The sequence below is a fragment of the Lygodium microphyllum genome, chromosome 17 (genome assembly GCF_053477565.2).
Source record: "Lygodium microphyllum isolate KBCC chromosome 17, Lygodium_microphyllum_v1.1.10, whole genome shotgun sequence".
Lineage (NCBI taxonomy): Eukaryota > Viridiplantae > Streptophyta > Polypodiopsida > Schizaeales > Lygodiaceae > Lygodium > Lygodium microphyllum.
In genome coordinates, this window is record NC_141151.1 from 135,594,513 (window position 1) to 135,615,206 (window position 20,694).

At 42.6% G+C, this 20,694-nt stretch overlaps 1 protein-coding gene across 3 annotated transcripts in view; it reads right to left on the reverse strand.

The window, feature by feature from the left end:
- The window catches only part of LOC148022394 (putative sphingolipid transporter spinster homolog 2), a 176,865-nt gene extending 156,777 nt beyond the window's left edge, over nt 1-20,088 (reverse strand). For 2 of the 3 annotated variants that reach the window (XM_087698026.1, XM_087698024.1), the window contains exons 1-7: nt 19,728-20,082; nt 19,194-19,331; nt 19,012-19,113; nt 6,929-7,033; nt 4,894-4,969; nt 4,723-4,797; nt 4,542-4,644 (exon numbers count right to left, since the gene is read on the reverse strand). In XM_087698026.1, coding sequence (XP_087554152.1) covers nt 4,542-4,644; nt 4,723-4,797; nt 4,894-4,969; nt 6,929-7,033; nt 19,012-19,113; nt 19,194-19,331; nt 19,728-19,783 — 655 coding nt within the window. In that variant the 5' untranslated portion in view covers nt 19,784-20,082. Of the gene's footprint in view, nt 1-4,541; nt 4,645-4,722; nt 4,798-4,893; nt 4,970-6,928; nt 7,034-19,011; nt 19,114-19,193; nt 19,332-19,727 lie in introns of all 3 variants that reach the window. The other variant, XM_087698025.1, reaches the window with a different exon arrangement.
- Nucleotides 20,089-20,694: the final 606 nt, after the last annotated feature.

Genomic DNA, 20,694 nt, shown 5'->3' on the forward strand with positions numbered 1-20,694 from the left:
GTTTGATGAGTTCACAACTGTAAGCAATTGCCCCACACAAAAAATGACTGCAGAAAAATAAGAGTGCACACAAGAGACGAGGGTGCAGCCAAGAAAGTTTGAAACACAAAATGGAAGCCCACAAAGCAATTATACAACCTGACAAAACTATCACCCAGCCTATAAAAGGGCAGAAAACACAGAACACAGGGTTAAATCAGGAAAGTGAAAGGTGACGTACCCAAAACACAAGCTAGAATGTGCTCAAAACAGGCCGCATCAGCATCACGAATGGTTGCCCAAGCTAGATATTAATCACAGCAGATAGGAGAGCAGTAAATCAGCAGCCTTGGAGGGGGATGAAAGACCTGCAACAACAGAAAAGAGCACCACAGGAACTAACATAGATGTCTAATACCATGTCAGAAGTGGGTGCAGGAATGGAAGCGTGAGAATCTGCTATAATAGGCTGCACAAACACAAGAGAAAAGACAGGCTGCAAAGAAAAGATGAACAGTGCAAAAGAACTCAGAAGAAGAGTGCTCGGGAAATGGATTCCATAAATCAAGACAAGACACAGCATAGATAAACAGTGAGTCACCATCCAGGTAGGCAAGACTGAGTAGGCATTGGCACTGGCTCGCTTTCTCCACCAAGAGTTGCAAGTAAAGGAGTATGTTGAAGATGTGTCTCAAGAGGACAAAGCCTAGAAATAAATAGCCCACCATCATCAAAAAGTTGGCCAGGTTCTGAGTCCTCAAAATAAACAGGTCGACCAGCCAATAAATGACCAACCGGCCACATTCTCGCCCAAATAAACCAAGCGACTGCATCACAACTGGAAAAGAAATGCCCAGCCCACTAAACACAACTCAACCTCACGCATGAACTACCTAATCTGCTAACAATCATCACCGACATGGCGTTAGCATGGTGCACTATGTATCAGCTCCCCGCATCCACAATCTCAGAGTATCCTAGTGCCCCATTGGAGTTATAGTTGACATGCTTGCCTCTCATTCATAGTGGATTTTCAATACACACAAGATAGTGCCCCCCATGCAATTCCCAAACACCCAAGATACTACACCACATTGGGTCAGGAGATTAGCGCCAAAGCTTTGACAGCAATTGGAGTATGTTGATTCTTACGCATATTTGAGGGGTCTTATTTACAAGCCTCACTTTCATTATGAGAGAGGCAATAGAAACTAGACTTACACAAGGTATACAGCATTAGGAGGGTCATAGAGGATGTGCTCACACACACAGTTCTAGGAGCCCTGCACTAAGTTATGGCTATTTGATACTATAGTTACATCTGCACTGTTGTATGGAGTACAGATCTAGGGACCCAGCCTTGACAACCATCGTAGTAAATCAGGCTGTATATATGATGGATGAAGGTCAAAGGAGAGGCCACTAATATCCATGATTTCCAAGATGAACAAATCCAAGGCCGCAGTCCCACAAGATTGTTAGAGCTAAGTTGGGGGCTCCTCCAATTGTAGTAGACACTCTTACCAAACCAACATCATTTATACACAACTTATGGGAGCTCTCCCGACACATACATATACAGTTAGCCCTTGAGTCCTCACGATAGCTTACTACAAAGGGTAATACCTCATGCTAGTATGCCCAAATGACATCATGGTTTTGAGTTAGATGGTCTTAGCAGCATGGGCTACCCCCCTTTCAATGCTCCTTGATGCACCATCTCTCACTCTAAGCTCAGAGATCATCAGGCAATGTCTTATTCAGCCAGAGACTAAGAGGACACAGCTGACACCAATACATGAGATGGGGACAAAGACGGCTTTCTACCAGGACTATTTTCTCCATACCACTAAGGAGGCCTTTATTATATGCCAAGATACATGGATACTAATCTATCACATGGAATTAGATGTGTTATTGGTCAAATACGCACCTACTCACACTAGCTAGAGACTGAGATTGGTAGATATACATCCATACAGCCAAATAAGCATATGTGCCAAATTCCCCAAGCAAGGGCTAGAAATAGACGAGCATCACATCTACTAACATCCGGCGCACACTAAAATCTGGGGCCCCCTTCATTGTCTATTCAAGAATGAATTTGAGCCACTATCAAAGAGTCATGACTACACTGACCAAGGATACCTTCGTCTTCTTCTCCTAGAGATACGAGGATTGAGAGACACTGTCCTCAAAGGCAAAGCACCAATTTGTCGAGGGCCTATCCAAAGACAACTCATAGATTTCTTCATGAGGAGCACCTAGACACCTGAGACCAAATTCAATGTACACCTAAGAAGAACAACCAAGAGTCCCCTACACAACCTCAACTTACATCCACTCGAGGGACATCAATTGATCGAGCATTCCAACTTGGCCAATCCAAGCATCCTAGAGCTCAGCAGATATGTCAATGGCACATGCATAGGAGGATATAGCAAATCATTGCTCAACCCTGAGCCAAACCACCCAGATTCTTCTCTACATGGAAGGAGATTGAGGTTATTCTTCAACAACCTGTTAGGGATTTCCTAAGATAATGTGTGCCCTCATACTACCACATGAGATCATTAGAGCTGTGTTTGCTGCACCCCCCATGATGATGGAGGTCCTTTTTCAAACCATCCGCTTCATACATAAAGTACGAGATGGACTACTTAGGAGAGCCTTTGAGGCCTCTAGGCAGCTAGCTCAAGCACAACATGAGACTTCATGGTATGCACAGGTCAAGCAATGGCTCATAGGATACTGAAGCGACATGGACCACCTCCCTTCTTTCAATATGAACTTGACTACCCCTTCATACATCTCTCCCGTGTTGAGAGGAACTTGGTCATGCAACAAGACCTTTCCCGACTACACGTACAACATATGTGGACTTCATCCCAACAGCCCCTTCCCCCGAAGATGTCATACTACAAGGATCTCTTTATGAGAACTAGAACAGATGGTTTCATTGAAAGACCTGGATACCTAGATGTATACGTGCCACATGAGATACAGGTAGCCATTGGCCAACTCAAAGTATCCTCTCATCAGCTTGAGATCGAGACTGGGAGGGCAGCCCACATTCCTAGAGCTGAGCGGATTTGCAGACTATGCCAAGAGGAAGTGGAGAGTGGGGAGCACTACATCTACATATGTGCAGCCTATAGCACAATCTGAGCTACATACCCCACACATCTCTCAAACTAGTCATGGAATCCCTGGACTACCACCACTTGGGCCAATTTCCATTGGAGATTCAGAGGCTCCGCACATCACTACTACAGGCAAGCACTATACAGAGAGGGGGATGTCAGTCACACAACTAACGATTTCTTCCAGACAATGACCACATACACAACACCTGCACCAAGAGAGGTGACTGTCCAGAGAGCTAAGGAGATCAGAGCAGCATGCCAACCGCAGATATAGGGGGTACCAGATACTAATGCTACACCAGAGATAGATGAGAGAGATCCACCAGCGACACGAGCAGCACTTAACAGAGCTAAGGGATCAATCCGGATGCTACCATCATACTCAATCCTCAACTTCTCTCTATTTCATTTATGTGTCCATGGCAGTAATTGTCTAAATAATTGTCATATTCAGCCTAAAGCATTATTATTCCTGTTTTCTCAAACTGTTAAATCTCAAAAACAAGCAAATATTATCGTTGCAAGTATATAACATTGTGCGAGGCATTTACACCAAATGGGAGGTTTCATACAGTTTTCATATGTAGGAAAGGATTTTGTACAAGTTAAGAAATTATATGAAAAAAGTTTCATGCAAGATAAGAGTACATGAATAGATCTGCATATGTAATATTACTTGAAATATGTCGATGAATTATGATCAATATTAGGAAAAATGTGCATTTGAAATATATTAAGCCTCCTAATTTATGTATATTGCACATGCTCAACTTTTTCACTTTTGGAAAGCTAGGCTTCTTTTTCTTCCTTATCTTGTTTGAGATAAGTTTTGTATGTATGAAACTCTTACATACGAAATTTTTCATGTGTTTCGAATCATATGGAATGGACTTCTATGTAACACTAGCTCCAGCTAGACTGTTGAGCACTTGCACTTTGTCATATTTTTCTTCTGTGCAACATAATCAGCCACACCTTATTTTGCAACACACACCTCACATTCAAAAACAAACAAAACGAGAAATCTGTGGATAGCTCATAAAGTAAAAGAAATTATTAGGGTTGGCACAAGTTAAGGCCTTGTATGCCAGGAATAATAGAAGTTATACCTAAAATGTGGCTCTGCTAACAATTGATGGATGAAGATAGTAGAAAGATTCAAACAACTCGTCTCTAATAGCTAAATCAATGATCAGCCTAATTCAAATAATCAAGATCTGCAAGCACCTTTCTGAAAAGACAATTTAAACGTATGTAATGCTTACCTAGTTGTTGTGCACCTTATGAATCCTAAAAATGGAACTATTCATGTATACCATACAAAGGACATCTATTGTTTAAAAAACTGTCATAGAATATAAACATCAACATGCAAACTATAGTCATGAGAGTGGAAGAACTTTGGACTTTTTTCACCTTTCATTACAATTGGACGTGAAACAAAACCAAAGATCACGAATGGAAGCATCATAATTGCTTCTATCCAAAATGCTGCCCGCCAGTTCAAAAGATTGCCAACCTGCATAGGCTTATTGTTAGAAAAAAAAAACAGCCACTGCACTACAATGGGACCTGAAGAAAGGCAGTTCCATCTTACCACACCTCCATAAACATAACCCAATGCCATTCCAACAGGGATGCACATGTAGAAGACAGAAAGCCAAGCCGTTTTCTGTCACAAAAGCATTATTCAACTCAGCACCTGCTATACATCACGATACTAACACATAGCCACAAAACAGTTGCACAAAACGTCAAGATTCAACACCTTATTGGGTGGAGCATTATCAACAACAAAAGGTGCTGCTAGACTGATGAAGGAGGCTTCACCCACACCTACAAGCCTTCAAGTAAAAGCCAGAATAAAAATATAAGCCCTTATTCCTCAACAAAGAAGGCTTGCCAACATCCTTAAAGCTTAGAGCCTGATACTGCCTATATCCTAAAAGATATAGCCTTGAAGACATGCATAATTGATAAGACTCAAATTGTATCAAGAGATTATGCAGCCGTTTGATATATTGCAAATTTCCAGGATAATTTGAAGTCTAAGTAGAAAGTTTCTCAGCATGCTTACTGTTCTTTAATAGCAGAGTCATTCAAGCCAATCACAAAATAATGAAATGCATCTTTTTAGGAAAATAAATTCCATTAAAGCAGCCCACGAATGGGAGAATGTCTAGTACAGGGGCTGAATGGATAAGCAATCAGGCAATTTATAATGCCAGACCATGTAAGGTGATCCAAGCCAGAAGAAAGTATGAAAACTCCAGGTAGAAGAAAAACATCTCTACTCATGTACTCAAAGCTTCCCCTGTAGTCTCTCATATCTACCTCTGAAAACATGTATAATCTCTGTCAAGTCTGGAGTAGGAATAGTGATCATAAACTGCCTTGCACAATGGAGGAGATGCTCCCCTAAGTGTCCTTCTTTCATAGGCAGGTTCCTTGAGTATGGCCCATGCTGTGGCTCCCCACTTCACTATCATGTGTCCACTTGTGCATGAAACACCAGACTGAGAGCCCTCCTTCACACTTCCTAGGCTGTCAAGCAGTTCCAAACGCAGCACCTCTAAATCTTATCCGCCACTCCAGCCACAGTCACTTTAACTCTCCAAGAATGGATCTCTCCAAACCCACTCTCTTGGTTACCAATCTAGTTCTTCGATGGCATCCTTTTATAAGCCCGTATCTCCATCCGTCTTCCACGCATGAGAATCCATAACCACCTCTTGCAACCTGCCCCACTGAGCAATCACTCTAACCCTGTGTCAATATCGACCTGAATACTCTATCCAAACTAAATCTCCTCTCCAAAGCCTACCATCCTCACCAACTGTGAAACTGCAGGACCCAGGTCCCCTATCTACCAACAACTATCACCATGGAAGCATGTTCCCTCTATTTTAAAGACCAGTCCAGACCTGGGAAGTCTCTGTGTCCCAACCTCCTTTTCTAGGGTACCCACTTGGACACTCTCTCTACTGTGATGTTTTCAATATTTGTCTATGTACTGATCAACTGCTCTTGGAAATCCATCCTCAACATAGTGTCCTCCACGAACTCCCAATCCACTCTATCATAGGCCTCCTCAAAATCAAAAAGCACCACAATAAGGTCCTGATTCCTAGGCCAAACTGATTTTGTGAATTCCTAAGATGTAAAAATCTTTTCCATAGTTTTGCACTCTTAAAACAAAGCCAGTCTATGTGGAGTGAATAATGGCAAGCATCAGGGAAGAACCTTAAGAGTTGCCTTAGCCAGCCTAGAGACTAGTTGCCTTAGCTAACAAAGTAAGGTGAGAGGTATCTCCTATGAAGACTGCTATCCCCACTGCCTTTGGGTATCAGATGAATCAATCCCTTGGACAGCCTCTGTGGCATGAGTCACAATGCCTTAATCGAAAAGAGGCCTCCACTGATGGTTTTCTAGTAACTTGGAAATACCAAGACAGTAAAAGGAGACGCCAGATGCAAGAGTACAGGTGGCATTTGATCTCCAAGAGGTGGCAAAGGGTGAGGGGAAGTCTAGAGGAGGTGACCTACTTGGCCTACAAGGATGTGAACCCTAGCTAGAAGCAACAAATTCTGGTCCTCCATCCCACTTGTGGAACCTAGAAAGCCCTAGTCCTAACTAAGCAAGCAAAGAGGTGCAAATTAATGGAACTCGTTTTGAAAGTTAATATAGAACTTTGCGCTTATGAGACTAAAAACTATTCAGGTGCATATCATAAAAGGATATGCTAGCATGCATTATGTTAACCATCTAAAAATTCCAAGCTATACCAAGTTAGTGGAACTTACATTCGGAAAACAGACAATGACCAGAAATCTACTGAGAAACCACAACCAGCAGTTGCCAACATCCAAACCGATAAGCCCACCCCAATAAGCCTAAAAGGATTGCACCTGTAATTAGACCATGCAAACAAGAATCCAATTTTTAGAATAACGTCGAGTCGTTCTATCATAAAAAATTTAAAAACTAGAATGTGAAGAAAATCATAAAGCTAGTTGTGAAAATTTATCCTAACTTTTCTGGGAATTTCTATCATAAAAAATACTTACACATTTGGAGAATAGGGCTGATGCTTTGACCTAATCGGCTCAAAAAGTGTGTGACTCTTGAACTCTTAAGATAAAAGATTGACAATGTGATATGCAAAGAGAGTAGAACCAAAGCACTAGTAGCAAGAACAATTTTGGAAAACCACCACCTTTGGCTAGCTACAAACATGCAATCTTATCTTGACAAAAGCCTTTTCCCTCCCAACGATCCTCGATACAAGATGGGGAATCACCTTGCTATGGCTGGAAAACCCAAATAAAATACTTCTCAAACATTGACTTAAGCTCCAACAAACCAGGTAGTTTCCTCTGAAAAAATCACCAAAGAGGGTATTGACCCAAAACAGATGTAATGGTAACCCCACATTGAAACCTTAAGAGGAGTCCTTGAGTAGTCAACCGAAACTCTTGGTTCCAAAAGCAACAGCATCTAGTCCTCCTCCAAAACAGATTTAGCTGAACGTGGAAGTTCTGGCTCGTTTAGGCAGAGTTTCAGGTAGGAGGGGTAGGCAATGAGTGTGACAAGACAAGCTGTGGTGCTTCCTCAATTTGCCTCTTCGAGAATAGTCCTTTCTCACTCTTCTCTCATAGCGACTCCTCCCATGGAGGCTCCTCTCACCCTCTTGTCTCCCTTGCTTGGAGTGGAGAGTTCTTATGAGTTGTGGGGAGGCTTCATGAGTGTAGTATTATATTACTTTTTTTTTGGGAAAAAGAGGGGGGGTGGGGTGCGAGGCAGTGTGTGGGCTGGGTTTTGGGAGTATTCAAATTGAATTAGAGGTATACTTTTTAGATGTAAAAGCTAGGCAATTTAATTATTTTAATAAGGACACTGTAAAATGATCGGGCATTTAGCTTTCTAGCTGTCTCTATGTTGTCAATGGCTCTTGGATCTTCTTTTGAGTAGAGCAGGCTGCTTGATGCCCAAGATCAAAAAGCTTCAACCCCAAAACGAATGCATGTATCAAAACCTTTCCCCAAAACTAACAAATTGGTCACAGCATCAATCCATCAAAAACAACCTGCCTTCTTGGCATCTACAATTGTAAAGCAATTGCTTTTGATTGTAAGAAATGATTATTATCATTGCTTTTTGCTTTCACTGAGGTTTGTGGATTATGGTGGCATTTAGCTCAGTGTTTGGCCACGTTTATTTCAGTATTTTGCCTTCAGAAAATTCGTTTTTAATATGAGCTTAATGCCTTTAGTAGCAAGTTTAATCCTTTCAGCCTTAAAGGTAGTTTGCACAATGCTATGCGTTTTAGAGGTATGTCCATATGCAATTTCATTCCCAAGTGGACAATAAGAGAGAGATCACATCAATTGTTGCTCAGCATGCGCAATCTTACATCCTCAACAACCATGGCTACTCAAGCAAATGGCACAAATTTCCATATTAATTTCTCAAGAGTATATATGCAAAAGGAGCACATCAATCCTTCAAAAATATACATGCAGAAGGAGCACATCAATCCTTCAAGATCTTATTCAAATGTTGAGTACCAAGAAAAGAAGCTATAATCCAATTTCCAAAATGGTCCATAAGAGCTCCAAAAATAACCTTCATGAGCACAAGGAGTCACCAAGGCCAAAAGATAAGCCTTTAGCATACCAAGATCAGTTTAAACGATAGGAAAAGTTTTTCCAAAGTCTTCAATTGCATTCAAGCATGAGACATATTGAAGATCGTGATTTGTAAGGGGTAAATTGTTGTAGAGGGGGGTGTTTATATAGATTAGTGAAGAGAATAGTGACCGTTTTCGGAAGGAGAAAACATGCAAAAGGAGCACATCGATCCTTCAAGAATATACATGTAGAAGGAGCACATCGATCCTTCAATATCTTATTCAAATGTTAAGTACCAAGAAAAGAAGCTATAATCCAGTTTCCAAAATGCTCCATAAGAGCTCCAAAAATAACCTTCATGAGCACAAGGAGTCACCAAGGCCAAAAGATTTGCCTTTAGCATACCAAGATCAGTTTAAAAGATAGGAGAAGTTTTTCCAAAGTCTTCAAGTGCATTCACGCATGAGACATATTGAAGATCGTGATTTGTAAGGGGTAAATTGTTGTAGAGGGGGTGTTTATATAGATTAGTGAAGAGAATAGTGACCGTTTTCGGGAGGGGAAACAGCATCTGTATTATGTATGAGGACTGGGATTAAGGTTAGATAGTAGGGTTGTACAATATAGGAATGGCATGATGCAGGAGTAAAGCAGGACAATGCTGATACCAAAGATAATGATGGTGATGGGGGTGATATTGGAGTTGTGTGTTTGCTGCTCATGACCTGCCACAACTCTCAGAAAAATGGCCTGTTGACTGCATTAATCGCAATACATCTTGACTCTCTGTGGGTGGTCCAAAACATGCAATATGGAAGCCTTGCTGCATATCCTCTTTATAGCTATGAAGGCCACTATTGCCACAACAACAATGTGTAATTCTTGCTTCCCCCTGCCCACAAGACAATGTGAAGTAGGCATTTATGGTCCTTGACTCAGCATTGGTAATCCACAAGAGGTGCTTGTGATTTTGCTTGTGGTAAGGGCAAACAGCTGACTGCTTTCTGACATCATTGGTTTGACCATTATATTGATTATCCTTGCCCTAGATCAGTCTTTCCCTTGTGTCCAAATTATGGCATCGAGAATCACGACCTTTCAAGGCTTTCATTTGACTTATATTCGGTCCTTATCATTAAGGTTTGAATAATCTCTCCTTTACTCTTGTTTCTATGCTTTTACAAGCATGGTTCATATGCAAATCTATTTTTGCACATGCATCTTCTCACTTCTTCCTTGTGGCCATTCACATTTGGCTATTCTCCAAGCTTCAATTGCATACCTGACACATCCATATGAGGCCGAAACATAAATGTATGACATGTATCCAGGTCTTATATTAGCTACATGTTCAAGACTCATGATTTTCTACATATGTATCGTGCAACTAATAAGAAACCCTTTCATAGCCTCTCATGTGTTTCGACAAGTGCCTTGGAAGTTTGACCAATAAGGTAAATGGACTGTAAATCATAGCTCCCTAAATCATAGCTCCCTAAAAGCTCCCTAGCACCAAATGCATCCCCATAAGACTGTAAAGATCACTCTTGCATTTGCCCAAATAGGTCCATTTACCACAATATCCCGGGCATGTGGTTCAAATACTAACATCCAGAGAAACATAGACAGTTCATGTCGTTAGCCTGCCCTATTTAATCATGTCAGTCTGTCATCTCCTGGTTGTGAGCTCCTGTCAAAGTCTAACGGAGACATTGGAGTTCTGAGAGTTTAGTGTGCATTTCTATGCATTTCCTCCATTTTAGGCACATTTCTTGTACATTTCCTCTATTTGTTAGTTGGATTCCACCCCCTAATAGTGCTTACCTGCTCCACGACTGCCTAGGATATTTTGTCATTATTTTCCCATTTTTTCATGCTGTCGGACTGCATTTATTGCAGTCATATCACCTATTTCAGCAGGTCGGCCAGATTTAGAGGCCTTTTGAGCAATCGGCCAGTTTTAGAGGAGTTTGGCTGTATATAGGCACACCCCATACTTGGCTGATCACTTCTTCTTGCAGATTTCAGCACACCTTGGCTCCCAAACACTCTTCGACTTGGTGCTGCCATCGTCTCAGCCTGATTTGGTGCCCTCACTGACACCTTGGGCTGCATGCAAGGACTGATCAGTCCACATCATTGTATTCAGCATTCATCTTCAGTCATTGCAATATTTCTTCCTTTGTTTCTTCTCTCTCTCTCTCTCTCTCTCTCTCTCTCTCTCTCTCTCTCTCTCCGTGTTCCTTCTATTGTGCACTCTCACATGGTATCAGAGCTTAACTGAGAGCACAGAGTCAAGGTCTATTGCCAAGGAGCAGCCCAGCCATTCAGCCTTGCGTTTGCTGCAAACGTAGCTATTTGTGGAGGAGGCGGCAGCATCTAGTGGGTCTATATTTGCATTTTCAGCTTGGCGACCCCTGGCGGCTGCATTTATTGCTCAGCAACAGCCTTCTTCAGCCAATCGTCATCATCTCGAGGTGGCAGCATCTTCTGTGGCTGCACGCAATAGTACTTCCTTGTTCGAATTTGGAAGATGTCTTACCAGTTTACAAGCTTTGATGACTCAAAGGAGGAGCTTTTGTCTCAGCACTCTTCTAAGTGGAGACATGATTATCAGGAGTTTCGACAGGAGTAGTCTCCTAGAACCCGTCCCTCTTTTGCTCATCTTTCACAATGGGCCCCATCTCAACTGAAAGCTCCATCTGATGTGAAGATGCCCTCTTTGATACTCTCTATTTAGGTTCCTATTCTTCCTTCCTTACCCAACGAACATAAACTCAACACTGCCAACTACTCATTGCGGTCTTGCAAGGTGGAGTGCATCCCCGACACCTTTGATCTTTGGGAGCTCACTTCCGAGCCTATTCCCCGCCCTCAAGAGGATCCAACTAATGGTACCTTGCTGGACTGTGCTGCCTTGTGAGATCAGCTCAACTCTCTAGCCCGATCCTTTCTGTTTATGAGTGTTCAGGACTCTGTCCTAGTTCATGTTCGTAGGTTGAAGACTACAGCAGAAGTGTGGCGCAAGCTTTCATCTTTGTATCAGCACAAGACCTTTGCCCACAAGATTTCCCTTGAGAAGTTGCAGATACTCAATCTTGATGACTCTCCTTCTATGAAGGAGCACATCACGAAGATGGAGGACATGAGAGGTGAGCTTGCCTCTCTTGGACGGAAGATATCCTCCGAGGATATGGCTATGATCCTATTGACGCAACTGCCATCTCCTAGGTTCAATGTTTTCTACACTAGTCTCATCACCTTGAGGACCCGCGAGAGACTCTTATGGGAGGAGCTTTCACCGCTTGTCTTGGAGCATGACACGTGACTTAGAGAGGTAGGGGCCAATGGTTCTGCCTCCTCCACGGCTTTTACTACAAGTACCACTGGCAAGAAGAAAAAGGAGAAGGCCAAGGACAAGAAGCAAAAGGACAAGAAGAACGAGAAGAAGGAGAAGTAGCCCAAGTGCCCACACTGTGGGAAGAGCACTCACCTCGAGAAGTGTTGGCAGAAGAACCCCCATTTAAAGCCAAAGGAGAAGGATTCGAAGGATTCGAAAGCTACACCTACCTCGACAAAGTCTGTCTTCATGCATGTCTTTGCCGAGCAGGATACAACCCTTGCTTCTTCCACTCAAAAGAAGTCGTGGCTCGTGGATAGTGGAGCTTCTTCTCACATGACCTTTTGGCAGGATTGGCTTCAGGACTTGAGTTCCAAAGGGGGCACCATCGCCATTGGTGACAACTCCACGGTTCCAGTTCGTGAAGTGGAGACCATTCCCCTATTACCAGACAGGCAGTCTTCGTCTACCAAAGTTCTTTATGTACTTAATTTGGGCTTTAACCTTTTGTCTCTATCTTACCCAGCTAGGTACCCGTGTGGTCTTCACCAAAGATGCAGTTACAGTGGTGGATGAGTCTATAGGTACAGCTCTTTGGGAAGGCACACAGAAGGGTGGGCTTTATATGCTCACAACCTTGGCCGCAAGGTCTTCCCACGAGCTTGGTTACTTTGGCATACTCGGTATGGTCATTTAAACATGGATGCGATGACGGGCTTCGCGAGGAAGATGGTGGAGGGACTTCCAGATTTCCCTCCTGTTCGCACCCTTTGCTCTAAATGCTTGAGGGGCAAGCAGCATCAGTAGCCACATCCACAAGTTGCCACTTAGAGGGCTTCTACACCACTCCAATTGATTCACACCGACCTTTGCGGATCTATGAGCACGGCCTCCCTTGGGAAGGTTGTGGCTGCGGATCACATCTGCAACCGTTCTTCTACCTCAACTTTGCCGGACATGACTCTATATGAGGCTTTCTTTGGACAAAAGCCTTCCGTGTCTCACTTTGACATCTTTGGGTGCAATGCATTTGTCCATGTGGACAAGAAGAAGAGGAAGACCGAGCGCAACTGTAAGTCGAGAAAGCTCATTTTCGTGGGGTACAGCACTACCACAAAGGGATATCGGCTTTATGATCCTACAACACGAAAGATTGAGGTGAGAAAGGATGTGATCTTCGACGAGGTTGGGGCCTCCGAGGAACTAATTGATGGTTCTAGTACAGGTGATTCTTCGTCATCAATTGCCCCTCCCCCGTATACCTCTCCTTCCCCCAAGGTTACCTCTCCGCATCCCTCCTTCGTCATCAGCTCCTCCCCTCCACCACCACCTCCTACTCCAACTTCCCTACCACTACTAATGGGTTTCTCTACTCCTTCAAAAGTACCCCAACCCCTTTTTCATCTCCTCAGCCTTCTAGGGATGCACAACCGTCAACTGGAGAGCTTCCTTCGGACAAGGAGGATGTACCTTCACTTAATGAGGGGGAGTCCCTTTCCCAAACAAGTGCCTTGCAAATACCAGAGGTTCACAACTTCTCTCGCAGCATGATGAGCCTATCACCACTCCTCGATGGTATCGGCGGCTCATGGAGAATGCAGGTGTTAACCATTTTCCTACTACTACAAGTCCACGCAAATCAGCTCGTTTACAAGCCCAGCGAGACAGTTCACTTTGTGTGAACTATTCTCTTATGACCCAAATTCTCCATGACAGTGAGCCTACTTCAATTGATGAGGCTCTTGCACAAGATGTTTGGAGATAGGCTATGCAAGATGAGCTCGATTCTATCAAGCAAAATCAAACTTGGAAGTTGATTCCGCATCCTCGACAGCAGAAGATGATTGGTTTGAAGTGGGTCTACAAAACCAAGTATCTTGTAGATGGTTCCTTGGACAGGTATAAGGCTAGGCTTGTTGCCAAGGGTTTTGCACAGAGGGCAAGATTGGATTATTTTGAGACCTTCGCACCTACAACTCATATGTCTAGCATTCGAGCTATTTTGGCTCTTGCAGTCCATCACCATTGGCCGGTCTATCAAATGGACGTCAAGTCTACATTCTTGAATGGCATCCTTGAAGAGGAGATTTATGTCTCTTAGCCTCCAAGTTTTCTTGTGCATGGAAAGGAGGACTACGTTTATCGATTGTGGAAGGCCCTCTATGGCCTGAAGCAAGCTCTGAGAGCTTGGTACCAAAGGATTGATCGCTTCTTTCATGACAATGGCTTCTAGAGATCAGCTCATGACCCTAATCTTTACTATCAGGTTGAGGATGACAGGTGTGTTTTGATTATCTTATATGTGGATGATCTTATCATCACAGGGAGCACTTCTACGGAGGTTGATCAGACTCCAGCTATTCTAAGACAAGAGTTTGAGATGACAGATCTTGGGATCCTACACTTCTTCCTTGGTCTAGAGATTTATCAGATGGCACAAGGTATTTTTATCTTGCAACACAGGTATATCTCCAAGTTACTTTCAGAGTTTGGTATGGCCGAGTGTCAGCCTATTTCTTGCCCCATGGACCTTGAATCCAAGCTTGTGGCAGCAAGAGATCCCCTTTCAAATGCTACCCGCTATAGGTGCCTTGTTGACTCCCTTATCCGGCTCATCCACACTTGGCTGGATATCTCTTTTGTGGTGGCTCTGTTGTCTTCTTTTATGAAGACTCCTACACAATATCACTTGAGGGCAACCTTCCGTATTCTTCAGTATTTACAAGGAACTGGATCCTACAGGATCATGAATGGAGAGGGGGTTACTCTTTCTGGATGGAGTGACTCTGACTCGATAGGTGATGTGGATTCGAGACGGTCTACTACAAGTTATGCCTTCTCTCTTGGATCGGGAGTTATCTCTTGGAGCAACAAGAAGCAGCCTATTGTGGCCATTTCTTCTACAGAGACTGAGTACCGTGCCCTATGTTCAACGGCTACAAAGGCAGTTTGGCTCCGTCGTATGTTGGCAGAGATTGGCTTTGCACAAACAAGACCTATAGAGCTACCTGTGGACAACCAGAGTGCCCTTGCTCTGGCAAAGAACCCGGTGTTTCATACCACGAAACACATTGAGGTTCAATATCACTATGTTTGTGAGCGGATCGTGGCTAGCGGTGGCCTATAGCCCCACGGAGGACAATGGGGCAGATCTCTTCACAAAGCCCTTGCCCCAGGCTTCTATGCTTCATCATATGAGATTGTTGGGTCTTCAAACACTCCCAGGATCTGAGAGGGGGTGTTAGCTTGCCCTATTTAGTCATGTCAGTCTATCATCTCTGGGTTGTGAGCTCCTATCAAAGTCTAACGGAGAAATTGGAGTTTTAACAATTTAGTGTGCATTTCTGTGCATTTCCTCCATTTTAGGCACATTTCTTGTGCATTTCCTCTATCTGTCAATTGGATTCCACCCCCTAACAATGCCTACCTACTCCACGACTGCATGGGATATTTTGTCATTATTTTCCCTTTTTTTTTGTGTAGTCGAGTCGTATCACCTATTTCAGCAGGTGGGCCAGACTTAGAGGCCTTTTTAGCAGTCAACCAGTTTTAGAGGAGTTTGGCTATATATAGGCACAGCCCACACTTGGCTGATCACTTCTTCTTGCAGATTTCAGCACACTCTTGGCTTCCAGAAACTCTCCGGCTTGGTACTGCCATCGTCTCAGCCTGATTTGATGCCTTGGGCTGCGTGCAGGGACTGATCAGTCCACATCATTGTATTCAGCATTCATCTTCAATCAGCACAGTATTTCTTCCTTTATTTTCTGCTCTCTCTGATCCGAGCAAAGTTGGGTGCAGCACCCATGGTAGTGGAGGCACTATTCCAGGCAATCACCTTCCTCCAAAGGATATGGCAACTCCCTAAAGACCGATACCCTAGGCTAGCTCTGGAGTCTTCAAGACAACTTGCAGCAAAGGGAGATAGACAATGTTGGTACGCACATATGAGCACGTGGCTGAACTTGCATGGCATGAATATAGACAGATTGCCACCGTTTGATTACAGCCTTGATTGTCCCACTTTCAGTCTCAGCCGTTCACAATTGAATAGAGTGATCAAAGCAGACATCACTAAAGTGGAGACTGAGAGGACTTGGTCCAAGCCCCCTTTCCCATTAGGCACAAAGTTAGCACAATTACCAGTGTCACTTCTTGCAGCTTTCCCATGATGGTTTCATAGTGAGGCCGTGATATATGGATGCTCAACTTTCTCACAGGCTTCAAGTTGCTATTGGACAAATCCGCACCTCATCACATCAGCTGATGATTGAGACAAGTTGATGGAGCCATGTTGCAGGAAATGAGAGGATGTGCCAGCTTTTTGGATGAGAGCCAGAGCCAAAGGAACACTACACTTGAAAATGCACTGTATACTATGATATCTGAGGCTGCTACCATTGCCTCTTTAAGGAGGGCTTTGAACCATTGAGACGGGTGATGGACTATGAGGACCAGAGATGTCTGGGCATTTTCTTATTGGAGCTCCAACGGCATAGAGTAGCATTGTTACGGGATCAAAGGCAACCCCAGCCACATCCACCCCTCCAGAGAGCAGTTAAAAACTTTTTTAGTATAGCTGACCCCTCGACCAATACCACCTTAGACACTACATCTCCTACTGACAGAGGCGCCATCAAGGGACATCATGAAGTGGCATCACAGTAGACAAAGCTACAGTATTATGCAGAGCATGACGTCCTAGGGTACCTACTCGGCAACGTAGGCATGCTCATATGCAACACATTCGCATCACAATTGCTCGTTTACAAACGAAGATTACCACGATGAGTCAATCAAAGATAGCTTGCAAAGTCTTGGTGGATTCCATACATTGAGAGGGAGATACTCTATACTCTTTTCAGTTTTTCAGTTTTCCATATTTTTCATTTTCCATTTCAATTTATCATATAGACCTAGACATAATTCTGTTTTCTTCTCCGATGAGAGATGATGACACCAATTGTATTAGTTATGGTCTCATAGGCCATTCTTGCCTTCTAGAGACATTAATAGATCTTTCTTTCTTTCTTGCTTTCTTTCTCTCTCTCTCTATGTTCGTGTTCCTTCTTCTATTGCGCACTCTCATCATGTCTATCCATGATATGCTTGGGATATATTACACGTGGGTGCATGTCTGAGGGATCAAAAATACTTCTAGTCATAGATATCCAAGGCCTAAGTGCATCCAAAAAATCCTTGTAACTTGCAAATGTCCCCAGGATGTCCATGAATCCGAATCAATGTCATCAAACATATGTACTAAACTGCATAGAGAAGAACCTGTCTACTTCAGTGTATACTAAGATATTTAAGCTCCTTTGTTTAAAATATCATGCTAATGTCATAAGACATGTGTGCCATAGACTAAGTATTTCACACCAATCTGGCATCACTCCACGTGCCTCTATCCTTTTTGTGCTTAAATTGGCTTAGACCAAGGCCACTGCCAAAAATGCATAAGCAATACCACTTCCTTGTTGAGCCTGCATACTCTTAAATTCAAAGGCCCATGCTATATCCTTACAAAATGGGGATATACTTGCAACTCAAGCACACACCTTAGGCAATTATTCTAATATGTATAGCCTTATTGACTTGCCCAAATCAAAGAGGCATGTCTTTAATGCTAATTTTGGTTAGAATTATCGGCATCACAAGATCTATAAATCACAATGCAAGCCTTCTTAATGTTTTGCCGCAATCCTTCTAGCTCCAACATTTTTTCACAAAAGGATTAAATGAGTGAGCCCAACAAGCCACTTGTCAAATCATTAAACTAATAAGTATCCGTTCTCTTATTTCCTTAATCCCATCACTTGTTCGATTCAAAGTCATTTTAAACTCCCCTCTTGTAATTTCACAAATCATAACATTTGCATGGAATGTTTTTGCAATTTTTGTATTTTCAACAAATTGTTCAGGCAACATGCAAGACCTTGATAAAAGCTGGGTAAAATGTTTACATTCGCTTACAAAGGGTGTAAAGCCCTACCAACTTTCCGTAACAGAAGATCAAAATGACCACCACATCCACATGATCCCACCAACTCCTTCAAATCTTGCATTCAATCATGGGATTTATCCATCTCCTAAGGGCAGTGGAGATAGAGATGACACGCCTATTTCTTTGGATGGGGATAAAGAAACTTCAAAGCCTTTGCTTTGCCAGTACAAAGATCTTTTGCAGAGCTTTGGGTTCCCAAATTAATTGACAAGGCATATAGTTTGTAGAGTCTGGTAGACAGTAAGCTAATTGGAGACCTCACAGTCATTTCATCTAGCAAAAAGAGTGGTGGTGGCTGATAAGATTTAGTTCCTACCATGCAGCATATTACTTCTTGTTTGGGCTTTCTCCAAACATTGTTTTGGATAGATTATGCACCTAAACCCACTGTTTGCATGGCAAGGTTCATTGGCCTACCAAGAACTTTGAGTGAGAACCTGGCTGAAGCACACACAAGAGAGAAGAGGGACAGAATCAAAGGAAGAAACTGATGCCCAAATCCATTGTACATCAATTTGAAAACACTGTTACACAAGTACATGAGTGCCTAATTGAACTAGGCACTCTTCAGTAAGTTACAAGGTAGACCAAATCTTTGAGAGGAATAAAAAGCCATCCAAATCATATTCTAACAGAATTTACTCCTGCAAATTACTTTTGTTTGCCCTCAAAAGATGGGATTCTACTAAAACCCCATACACATTCCATGAGCCTATACTCCTGCACAACTGAAGCATGAGAGCCAAGACCAGATATATTGGCCCCAATGAAATTCACCCATGTTGGTAAGGGTAATGCAGCTAGAGTGATTTAGCTTGCTAGATGTGAGATCGATTTTTGGATAGTAATGATTTCGTGTGAACTGGCATTCATTGTTAACATCGGAAGGCAAATGCCAAGGATACTTACACTTTTGCAGAATGTGCAAAGATGGGTGATGCTATCAGCAATCCAATCATAAATGCTGAAGATAAAAACCCATCCTCAAAATTACTCAACCCAAACTCTCCCCTGCAAAACAAGCATTATAAATTGATTCAATACTTCAAAGAATACTCTTCTCAACCCAAAATCACTTACAGTGGGCTTACTGTATTCCACTGCCACTATAGCAGGTCTCTGTTGGGCTGCATGTTGAATTTGCGATGGATCCGTTCACTCCATTACTTGCGATGGTTCCGCGATCAACATAGTTTAAAAGGTTGATCACACAGAATATCAAAAGCATCCTACATGTTTTGATTAAGAAGAGAGCAATCAACCCGAGGATTCAATCAGGGTTTATCACAATCAAAGATCAACATAATTTAGTAGGTTGATGATGCAAAATACAAACAACATCCTGAATGTTTAGATTAAGAGGAGAAGGATCAACTTGAGATTGCATGGTTAATCTAAACATCCTGAATGTTTAGATTAAGAAGAGAAGAATCAACTTGAGATTTCATGGTTAATCACAATCAAAGCCAACTGAGGCAGACCCAAGCCATTTTGAATGTACATGTTGAGAAAGAAACAGGATTGAGCTGGTTCTGATCCTGAATGTGGGCTTGGATGCAAAATGTGTATGCCACTGTATAATACATAAACTAAGGAAAGTAAGTCCAATACTGCACCCAACCTACCTTTCAGCAGTAAACCATCCAGGCTGGCTTTGCAATCCAGAATCAGCACCAGCCATGATGTGACAGAGACCTGGGCGAGAGGCAAAAGCTCATAAGACTTTCTTGAATCATTAATTTTCAAGAATTGCAATGCATGGCTCTTTCGGGTCTGCAACCCTATGCTTGTAAACACAATCAGCAGAATGCTCAATTGCTTAGTGTTTAGAATCAAATGTTGGAGAAGTCAATCCAGGTTTGCAGCTCTGAACTTGGCAAAACTGTTGATGGAAGAGTGTGTTGTATCAGAGATTCATGGTACGACCTCGAAGAGAATTTCGAATCTCTATTCACTTAGGCATACCATCAAATAAGCGTACCAATGTAACACCATTTGTATTGCCTGATAAAGGTCGTGACTTTTATAAGGGCCTGCCCCAAGCAAAAGAAAAGTAATGTGGGGTAAACATGCTCACAAAAAACACTTTTAGGCCAACGAGGTTGTGGACTAGTGGATCTTGAGTTCAGGGGTGGGTGCGTTCGATCCCTACGTCCCCACATCCCCTCTGGCACATTCAAAATCTATTGCGAGCAAAAAAAAAAAAACACTTTTAGTATATTTGCACCTACTATTGACTTCAGTTAACATCTCGCTACTCTTGCTTACACATCAATGTTTTTTTTTCCCCATTTTGCACATCATCTCCCTATGGTGTATTGAGGATGATTGATAATTTTAGTTGCTTATTTAAGATCCTCATCATACATATTTTTAGATATAGAGATGCTTGTAAGCTTGTAACGGGCCCTAAGATCCTCATCGTACATATTTTTAGGCATAGACATGCATGTAAGCTTGTAACGAGCCCTATGATTAATTAACATGTGGAAATAAAAATAAACGGGGCTCTCAACTCCTTTAATGCAAATACTTTGGGTCTTAAAACTTTAGTCTAGTGAAGTGTGAAAGATACTTTAGCTCCTATTAAAG